Source organism: Quercus suber, unplaced genomic scaffold, assembly GCF_002906115.3.
Source record: "Quercus suber isolate HL8 unplaced genomic scaffold, Cork oak 2.0 scaffold_300, whole genome shotgun sequence".
Lineage (NCBI taxonomy): Eukaryota > Viridiplantae > Streptophyta > Magnoliopsida > Fagales > Fagaceae > Quercus > Quercus suber.
In genome coordinates, this window is record NW_027069756.1 from 767,239 (window position 1) to 778,585 (window position 11,347).

General features: G+C 33.7%; 1 protein-coding gene and 1 long non-coding RNA gene across 2 annotated transcripts in view; both read right to left on the reverse strand.

Moving 5' to 3' along the window:
• Nucleotides 1-877: 877 nt before the first annotated feature.
• Nucleotides 878-2,497, reverse strand: LOC136071297 (uncharacterized). Its single transcript, XR_010632574.1, has 2 exons — nucleotides 2,353-2,497; nucleotides 878-1,159 (listed from the first exon to the last, which is right to left on the reverse strand). It is a non-coding gene; the product is annotated as an uncharacterized LOC136071297 (long non-coding RNA).
• Nucleotides 2,498-8,080: 5,583 nt separating this feature from the next.
• LOC112031867 (senescence-induced receptor-like serine/threonine-protein kinase) overlaps nucleotides 8,081-11,347 on the reverse strand; it is a 30,294-nt gene continuing 27,027 nt past the window's right edge. The window contains exon 10 of the mRNA XM_065782395.1: nucleotides 8,081-8,204. Within this exon, the coding sequence (XP_065638467.1) occupies nucleotides 8,081-8,204 (124 nt within the window). The remainder of the gene's footprint in view (nucleotides 8,205-11,347) is intronic.

The window sequence follows — 11,347 nt, forward strand, 5'->3', positions numbered from 1 at the left end:
AAAAAAAAAAAAAAAAAAACTTGAACATGTATGTCAGAAATGTTAAACAATGTTAGTTTTGCGAATCTAGTTTCATATTTGATGGTAGATGCTAAGATTTTGTTTGTGGTAATATGTAGGTTTTTGGTCCCTCAGCTGAACAAAGAGATCTTTATGATCAAGCAGTGATTCCAATAGTACATAAAGTTTTAGAAGGCTTCAATTGTACCAAGAGGAGCGAGCTAGGGACCAAGAGGCACGAGCTAAGCAAGAGGCATGAGGACATCTTCCATTAGTTCTAATTATATTATGCTATAATTTTTGTATTGTTATAAAACATCTTGAATTATTGTATGTGTTACAAACAATTATTGTATACTTGTATGGAAGGAATTTGAATTGGATACTTATTTTATTTTTTACTTCTAGAATGTATGGATCTTTTTTTATAAATGTGTTGTTGAAATAAATGTTGTAGAGACTATTTTTGCCGAGAGGACCAATAGCTTGCTTGTAATCCTTGGCTCAGAGTCCCACATCGATTAGAAACCCCCCAACTTTCCCACTTATAAGCATGAGCTGAAGTGGGGAGTGTACCATTAGCCTGTTAACAAGCTACTTTCCCACTTATAAGCATGAGCTGAAGTGGGGAGTGTACCATTAGCCTATTAACAAGCTAATGGTACACTCCCCACTTCAGCTCATGCTTATAACAGGCTAATGGTACACTCCCCACTTCAGCTCATGCTTATAAGTGGGAAAGTTGGGGGGTTTCTAATCGATGTGAGACTCTGAGCCAAGGATTACAAGCAAGCTATTGGTCCTCTCGGCAAAAATAGTCTCTACAACATTTATTTCAACAACACATTTATAAAAAAAGATCCATACATTCTAGAAGTAAAAAATAAAATAAGTATCCAATTCAAATTCCTTCCATACAAGTATACAATAATTGTTTGTAACACATACAATAATTCAAGATGTTTTATAACAATACAAAAATTATAGCATAATATAATTAGAACTAATGGAAGATGTCCTCATGCCTCTTGCTTAGCTCGTGCCTCTTGGTCCCTAGCTCGCTCCTCTTGGTACAATTGAAGCCTTCTAAAACTTTATGTACTATTGGAATCACTGCTTGATCATAAAGATCTCTTTGTTCAGCTGAGGGACCAAAAACCTACATATTACCACAAACAAAATCTTAGCATCTACCATCAAATATGAAACTAGATTCGCAAAACTAACATTGTTTAACATTTCTGACATACATGTTCAAGTTTTTTTTTTTTTTTTTTTTGCTAACATTAACTGGGGGAGAGAGATTCAAACTCAAGTTCTCCTGCCTCTATAGAGAACTGGGCAATGTGCCAATGCCACTAAGTACAAGGCTCTTGGTGACATATACATTCAAATTATAGGACTCCCTTATACTTTCCATTTCAGTATTCGAATGTAAAGGTGTACATGGTGGCACATCATTTAATATTCTATTCTTACTACACCAAGGAATGAATACTTATTTTAGAGGACAAGCCACCATGCACACCATTAAATGGACATTTTCCATTTCAAAGACAAATGAAGAGGACCCTTTTCTTGGAAAAAAAAAATTACTTAACAAGAACACGCTCTTTACCTACTCATTTTACCCTTTTCTATCCAAGTTTTATGCATATAGCCCTTACATTAGATCACCTTGAAATAATGTGAAACCAAAGAATCCCCCATAAACAACTAATTAATCTTTGAACCTTAATTCTTGAAAGCAACAACCAAACAATTATAAGTAAATATTGAACCACACTTTGAAACAAACACCCAAATGCCAAAACATCAAAGTCTAAGTAAAACCCAATACCCCATTTGTGAAAATCTACTCATCACACTTTAACCCTTCTCAAAAAGTTCATACAAATTTCGCCAATCTCAAAAATCCACTTCCCATATCATATATATACAAAATAATTGAAATGAATGAAGTAGTACCTAATCTACTCATCACACTTTAACCCTCCTCAAAAGGTTCATACAATTTTCACCAATCTCAAAAGTCCAACACAACCCACCTTATAACACCATGCAAGCCACCCGCTTGCTCCAACACAATAACCCATCTCAAAACCAATCACAAACATCAGAAATATAGAGTGTTTACAAGTATTGAAATCAATTAAAGTACTATTTATCACATCTAATCAACAAGGTCCATTCACATTTGCAAGAAATTAAAAACACTCCCAATATAAATTTAAACCATCTTATAACATCATGCAAGCCACCCGCTTGCTCCAACACAACATACCACCAAAAATCCAATTTCCAACATCACAAGTATAGAGTTTTATAAGGCTTTAACTAGAATTTACTTACTTTTCTCAAGCTAAGTTTACAACTTTCAGAAAAAATCCAAAGTTACTGCAAACAATGGGTATTTAGTCTGCAAAAGAAAAGTTAAATTTATAAGTACAAAAGTTAAAGAAAAGATAAACAAGCAGATAAGACAATAATTAGAACCGCCAATGAAGAAATATATTTACAAGGAATGACAAACTTGTAAACAACCAAATGTCAACACAAATATCTAATTCTTAAAAATCACTAACCCACATGAAAACTAGCAAACAAAAGACATAATCCAGAAACAACACTACTTGTACTATAATGGAAAAATCAGATTCAAAAATCAACCATTCAACTGAACAACTCTTTAGAGAAACAACACCAACCATTCACCTAATTGGGAAGATTCACCCAATTCAACACCAACATAAAGATGGTGCAACTAACATTGTTTAACTAGAGATTTCCCCCTGTCCAACAACCATTATCAACATACCAACTATTAATACAAAAGCTTTCACCAAAAATCCCACATTTGTTTAACATTTTCAATTAAATCAATCAAACAACACAATACAACAAACAAATAATCTTTCCCTTATTAATAAAAATAATTCTTCAGTAGCTTCTTAAAATGATTGCACCACTTCAGCTACAAAAACAACCAACTAAAGGAAATCCTTAGAGCATGATAGTAAGAACTAGCAATTGTACATATGAAACTTCTAGCCTAGAGATTTTGATTGTACCTATGAAACTTATATCTATGCCCAAATGGAGCTTACACACTAAAACCACCTGTAGCACCAATGGCACCAATGAATTGTGAAGAGCTTAGATTGACACTGACAATCTATAAAACACCATCAACTAGAACATCCCAAACGGATGTTTAGATAACATAAAAAGTTTAATTAACCTTAGATGGTCACTTAATACTAAATTTTGCTATGTTCTGTCACAGGGGTAGTGAAATGCATAAACTCCAAACATTAGTAAAATTTTTAAGGCAAAGCAACAATTGAGACTATCTCGGGTGCACACTCTAGCATCCTAAATGACCCCAATCCTCACAAAGGTTTTAACTTATACCCTGGACTCTCGAGTTCCTAATCGGGGGACACTAATGACTTATATTTTGGAATTTCACAGTGCAGACCCAAGTAATGACAACCATTCAGCATTGCACAATGACAAGCTATGGTCACTCTATGAAATTCGAGGCAGACTCAAGTGTAACTCCATCCTTTAGTTTGCTTAATTTCAAATTTCAATGAAAGCTAGAGAAGTGATCATTAAACAAAAATTAACAAAAAAAATTAAACAAAAATTAAGAAAAAATACCCATTACACGAACTGATGCGTCGCCGGTTGGTGGGAGGCGAAGCATTGCCAGATGGTGCAAACTGAAGCGTCGCGAATGTTCAGCGAGTTAAAGCGTTGCGAACATTCGGCGAGCTGAAGCGTCGCCATCGTTCGGCGCCATCAGAGCGTCGCCATCGGCGCCAACGGTGACGCTTAAGGGTCGCAATCGGTGCCAACGACGACGCAACGGTGCCAACGGCAGCACGGCAAGCTCGATTGGCGGCACGGCAAGCTTTATCGGCGGCGACGGCTGAGATCAAGTGAAGCGGCTGTGAGGTATTGATTGAGGGAAAGAGAGAATTAGGTAAGGGAAAGAAAATTAAGTGGAAAAAAAAAAAAGGGGGGGGGGGGGGGGGGGGGAGGGGGAGGGGTTATTGCTACCCAAGTCCATATATAGCTCCGTCCCTGGTTGAGATTGTTTATTAAACATCAAGCCCAATATAATTTTTTTCTTCTAGGATAAACCAAAACCTCCTAACTTATAGAAACAAAAAATCACTGAAAAAATTTAACACCGGGTTAGTGTCCAAAGAACACTTGTTAGGTATACAAGTGTGAGTGAAATTCCATATTGAATATTAATGATAAGAGTAAGTGATTAATATAATATAATTGAGCAATGTTATTTTAACTACTAAACTGAGTTTATCTAAGGTTTTCTCTCCCCAACATATCTTATCAGAAACCAAGACAGTATGCGGCAAAACATTACACAACCCTAATCAAGTGATATTATCACTAAACCAAAAATCCACAATTTTATTATTTTATCTACTCCTTACTAGCAGGAGACTACGAGCATGGTTCTTATTGTAAACACAATAGAGATTTAACTAACCGTGGTTAAATATGCGATAAGTCAATAATAACTGCTAATTTTACATGGGTGATATCTATTTTGAAAAGGACAATGTACTAGAACCCCAATTTAAGAGAAAATCCTCTTGAATTAAAACTGGAAAAACCATAGATCACCTCGCCATGTGATTGGGTATGAAAATTTCACACATGGACCTTTCAATTTTACATTAAAAAATGTTCAAAAATTATTAGGCCATGCATGAAAAATTTTCATGCATGGCCTAATGGTAGTATGAAAATGTTCTAAAATTTAACTCAAAAATTTAAATAGTCTGTTTTTCAAAACCATGCAAAAATTCCTTTTTTGGGAGGTGTTACTTATGATGTGATTTCCCTTACTGTAGAGAGAGCTTCAAGATCCAACTTCAAAATAAAGAATCGACAATATAACTACTCTGAGGTTGTGCGAATAACTAATAACTTTAAGACATTATTGGAGAAGGAGGATTTGGAAAAGTGTACCTGGGCATTCTGAAAGATGAAACTCAAGTCGCTGTTAAGTTGCTTTCTGCATCATCAAAGCAAGGCAATAAGGAATTTCGAGCAGAGGTTAGATATATACAAGAGTGCAAGATTCTCTTTATAATTATGCGAAATTTCATCTTGCATTGTATTTGAAGTATGATAGCATAAAATATGCAAATAAAATATTTTCATTAAGCTAAAATGGAGAACTATTTATGAATGCAGGCACAACTCTTGACGATCGTTCACCATAAAAACTTGGTCTCTCTCGTTGGGTACTGTGATGAGGGTGAAAACAAAGCGCTCATTTATGAGTACATGGCCAATGGCAACCTACAACAAGATTTATCAGGTATATATAATGCCATTGTATTTGAGGTAATTCATTTATTACTCAATGTATGTTAACTTATCAAATTAAAAAGTATATGGTAAAACTTTTTTTTTTTATATAAGATAGAATTTCTACTCTAACTTAATCTAAGTGTATATGTGTGTGAAGCTCCCTCATGAATACTTAAACCCCGGCCCTTGCTCCCCACACCCCACAAGCACTTACACTTGTGGAGTGACCACCACACCAAGAGTGCGCGGTAGTAGTATATGGTAAAATTTAAGTACAATATCTTAGATGCATTACATTAAATTCTTCCATTAAAGTTAAATACATGGTTGCATTGTCCAATAAAGTAAAATATAACCAAATATTTGAATTCAATTGGAAAAAAGTATATTGTAAAATTTAAGTACAATACCTTAGGTGCATTACATTAAATTATTCCATTAAAGTTAAATACATGGTTGCATTGACCAATAAAATACAATATAACCAAATATTTGAATTCAATTGGAAACTTAATATATTGCATCTAAAATACTATACTTAAATTTTAACAAAGCATATTAGTCTAGGGAAAGACTGTTCCACATTTCAAATTCATTGATGGTGTCCACCAATAAAGTATATCTAGCTAGCTAAACCCTGCAGGTAGTGTCCACACTCCACATTAGACATTGCTTGCTCATAACTTGAAAGACAATGACAACACCCAATAAAAATCTATTAAAGTCTTATCTTTGGTGGTCAAGAGTATTGTGGTGCAATGCCAATACCCGGTTCTCCCGTGATGGAGAATTTGAGTATAAATCACCTAGTTGTAAGCAAATGAAAAAAAAAAAAAAAATCCATTTTTTTTCCTGTTTTTGCCTTATTTTTCAATATAATAAGGCTTATTGTGTTGTCTATTAGAAACTATGTACACAATGCCTAAATATATTCTAATTAACTGTGGCATAAAAGTACATAAAATTCATTAAGTCTTGAAACTTACTTAGGATCGAGATACCCAAGAGTAAGCAGGACTGGTGGAGACATGAGAGTCGTTTTCATTGTAAAAGCCCTAGACAACCCAAAATCAGCTATCTTTGCTTGCATGTTTCATTTAGGGTCCGTTTGGTTGTCGTAAAATATTTTCCGGAAAATAAGTATTTTCGGAAATGCTATTTTCCGAAAAAAGAAAATATTTTTAAGTGTTGGTTGTATTAGGAAATTGTTGTGAAAAATTTTTTATGTGTTTGGTTCTATTAGGAAAATGCTATTTCCTACCATTTTTTCACAATTTCCGGCAACAAATTCCGGCAACAACAACAAAGCAGCAGCAGCAAATTCCAGACAACAACACAACAACAACACAAACAACAACAAACACAACAGCAATCAGTTCATCAAAAAAAAAAAAACCAACAATAACACAAACCCACGGACAATCCACATACACACCACCGCAACGGAAAAAAAAAAAAACAGAGGAGACGACGAGATCGGAGGGCGGCGCGATCGAGAGGGCGGTGCGATCGACGACGACGAGATCGGAGATGATGATCTGACCCCGAGGACGACGCGTATCTCGGCGCGATCTCGCAGGCACGATCTGGCGCGATCGAGAGGGGGTGCGATCGAGAGGGCTGCGCGATCGGTGACGAAGGGCCGACGAAGTAGGCGACGGCGACGGCGACGAGATCAAGGACGAAGGAGGCGACGGCGACGAGGATGGCGATCTGACCGGCGAGGACGTGCGCCTGGCTCACGTTTCTTCCTTCCTCTCTCCTCTCTCTTCGTGCTCTGTTTCTAATTTCCGGAAAATTAGATTTGAAGTGAAAATGAAGGCGAAATGTTTTCAGCCTTGCCACGGGTCAACGGAAATTAATTTCCGGAAATGCGTTTTCCGTGCGCAACCAACAATCCGGAAATGGTGAAAAGCATTTCGGAAATGCTTTTCACCGATTCCAAACGCAGCTTAATACATGTTGGTGTCTTCAAATCTCTATGAATTAGAGGTGTTTGCAACCATTATGTAGATACTCCAACCCAGCAACTTCAGTAGTGAGTAATTTCTATGCAAACAAAGAAGGGTTTGGTTAATGGGTGCCCTTAAGGCATTATTAAAAGACCATTTTATGAATGTTTTAATACCAATTTCATGGGAAATATAAAAATTTGTCAAACGCTCATTTTTTTTTTCTTTTCCCATAAGGCACCATCAACTTTTCCTAACAAATTAAAAAATAGATATTGAAAAGAAATAATGACGTGATTGATCTATTCTAACCATGTGTTGCATCCACCACAATCTGAAGTCTCTTATTCCAATTCAAGACATTTGTATTGGTTACTGCAGCCAAAATGTATAAATTATCTCTTCAGCAGAGGTTGTTATAGAAGACAGCCCGGTTTTGCGATCACACTATGAATATAATTGACAATTATAAAATATCAAAAACACATACTTTATTATTCTTTTTCAACCTCTTGCTTTTAATAATATTAACAACATAACATTTTTTTACACCTTATTCTCACATAGAAATAAAACTTTTACCTAGGCCATTATCAACACATATTGAATTATGCACCAAACTGGCATTTATATATATTAAACATATACCACAACTATATATATATATATATATATAAATATTGCGTCCTTAAGTTTATTTTCACTTTTATTCATTATTTATTCCTCATCCCACTCCCTCTTTTCTTTATTCTATCAATTAGTCTTACGTCTCAAATCAAGGTATCGTGGAAGGATCTTCTAGTCCTTCGATAAATTTCAATCTTTTCAAACTTCTCCCTCGCAAAAAGAGGGCAAATTGCACTTCTCTTAAATATGGTGTAGTTGTAGTGACTCCTATACATTAAAAATGGGGAAAATTACACTTTACACCTAAACTATACCTAAATTACTACTCCTAAACTTTTGAGTGCACTTTTGCACCCTAAACTATGACTTTGTTACACTTTTCACCTGACGTTAAGTTTCCGTTAATTGGATGGAAATATAAAGTTTAGGGTCAAAGTTAATAAGAGTATATTTAGGTGGTAAAATGTAATTTTTTCTTTGTTTTAATGGATTGAGAGAGGGCAATTAAGCCTATTTTCACATGATGTCATACTTTTGCATCTAAGTAAACGACAAACTTAATGTCGGGGTGCAAAGTTAAAAGAGTCATAAGTTATGGGTGTAAAGATAATCTCGTTTAGGGGCAATATAATTTGGAAGTTAGGTATAAAGTGTAATTTGCCGTTTAAAATGAAATGTGTCATACTTTAACAATTGGTATTAAGAACTATTCCCCCCTTTATTATAATTTCCTGTCAATCATTGTAAAATTCTTCATCGTTAAGGTTTTTGTTAATTTATTTAATGGAAAATTCAAATTTTGTTTGTCACATTTTTTGAGAAAATTCACTTTTGCATTGAATTGACAAATCCTAAAGTGCTTATTCTTGCAAACAACTAGAGGGGGACATTGCAATTGCCACATTAACTATAATTAACCGCCCCCACTCCAATATATATATATATATATAATAATATAAATAAATAAATAATAAATAAAGAAAAGAAAAGAATTAGGTTTTAACATTGGTGCATTGCAAAAAAGAAGATTTTTTTTTTTTTTTNATGTAATAAAAGTGAAAATAAGCTTAAGGACACAATATATATATATATATATATATAGGACAAAATTGGGAAATGCCCCGTTTGAGCAAAAAAAACAACATTATGCCCTCTTTTCCAAACTAAATAGGGAAATGCCCCTCTTTTGAAAATCGAGTTTTTCAAAATCGATTTAGGCCCTATAACAGCGTTTTTTAGGAGCCTATAGTGACGTTTTTAGGACCTATAGTGGCGTTTTTTAACTCGATTTATATGAAATCGAGTTATAGGTAAAAAAAATTTAAAAAATTGCCTATAACTCGATTTTATGGAAGTCAAATTACAAAACGTCACTATAAGTCCTTAAAAACGCCGCTATAGGGCTCCAAAATTTTTTTTTTATAACTCGATTTTGAGAAAATCGAGTTACAAAAGAGAGGTATTTCCTTATTTAGTTTGGAAAAAATGGCATAATGCTGCTTTTTTTGCTCAAACGGGGCATTTCCCAATTTTGTCCATATATATATATATATATATTAAAAATGCCAGTGTTGGTGCATATATTAAATATGGTGTTGATAATGGCCTAGGTAAAAGTTATTTTATTCCAATCCCAACAAGCCAAGCTAACTGTGAGACATAAGGTTGTGAAAAAATGTTATGTTGTTAATATTACTAAAAGCGAAAGGCTGAAAAAGAATATCAAAGTATGTGTTTTTTGATAATTTTATAATTATAATTATATTATAGTGTGATCGCAAAACCGGGCTGTCTTCTATAACAACCTCTGCTGAAGAGATAATTTATACATTTTGGCTGCAGTAACCAATACAAATGTCTTGAATTGGAATAAGAGACTTCAGATTGTGGTGGATGCAACACATGGTTAGAAATAGATCAATCACGTCATTATTTCTTTTCAATATCTATTTTTTAATTTGTTAGGAAAAGTTGATGGGTGCCTTATGGGAAAAGAAAAAAAAAATGAGCGTTTGACAAATTTTTATATTTCCCATGAAATTGGTATTAAAACATTCATAAAATGGTCTTTTAATAAATGCCTTAAGGGCACCCATTAACCAAACCCTTCTTTGTTTGCATAGAAATTACTCACTACTGAAGTTGCTGGGTTGGAGTATCTACATAATGGTTGCAAGACACCTCTAATTCATAGAGATTTGAAGACATCCAACATCTTATTAGATGAAAACATGCAAGCAAAGATAGCTGATTTTGGGTTGTCTAGGGCTTTTGCAATTGAAAACGACTCTCATGTCTCCACCAGTCCTGCTGGTACTCTTGGGTATCTCGATCCTAAGTAAGTTTCAAGACTTAATGAATTTTATGTACTTTTATCCACAGTTAATTAGAATATATTTAGGCATTGTGTACATAGTTTCTAATAGACAACACAATAAGCCTTATTATATTGAAATTTGCCACTGCTTCCATATCTTTTACCCTTAATGCAAAAACAGGAAAAAAAAAAAAAAGGGTTAACTATACTTTCCTCTCTTAACTTTGTTGTAGTTGTAATTTCTTCCTAAATTCAAAATTGAGCAATGTTTCCCCTAATTATTAGTAATAAACACTCCTGGCAATTAGGATTTTCATCAAATTTAAAAAATAATAATAATAAAGTCCAAAATTTTCAAAATATCTATTTGAAAAGAAAAATTATACTCTTTAACACTTAATCCCAAAATATTTGGATTGGTTATGAATTTGTAACTATTTAGAGTCAATCATCTGTATTCTTATTTTTGTTCTTTCTTATCCAAAATCAATTTGTCAACTCCTTAATTAACATGTCATTGTTTACTATCTTTATCTAGTATCAAAGTTATTTTAAGTTTTCTTCTCTCTTTGTATTCTCTTTGTTTGAATCAAATCACTATATGTTGGTGCATTAACAACCATGCATTAATGCACCAACATTTTTTGGTATTTCTAGACCATCAAATTTTACAACCTCTTCATCTTTATTTTTACTTTTACAAAACTTACCCTCCATTTACAATGTTTTATTTCTTCATAAACTAAATCTTTTAGAGTCCAAACCATTCTTCCAAATTTCCAACTTGGCATTGACTAGACGTCTAGTTTCATCTAAAAAAACTATATTGCATTTTTTTATCCTCCTCTATGCATTATTTACCTTGTCCATCAAATTTCATCAAACAAACTTATAGTTTTTATTTTCATTAATTTACACAGTCTATTTAAATTTTTTATAGCTTCCATTAAAAAGGTTATGAAAACAACATTTTCATCTCTCTTTAATTTCCTCTTCCTTTATTAACTCTCTTTGATCTTCATCTTTATACACTTGGTACAATTCAAGTAAATTTTAAAGATGCTATTATGTATCCATCTTTCATCCCAACTTA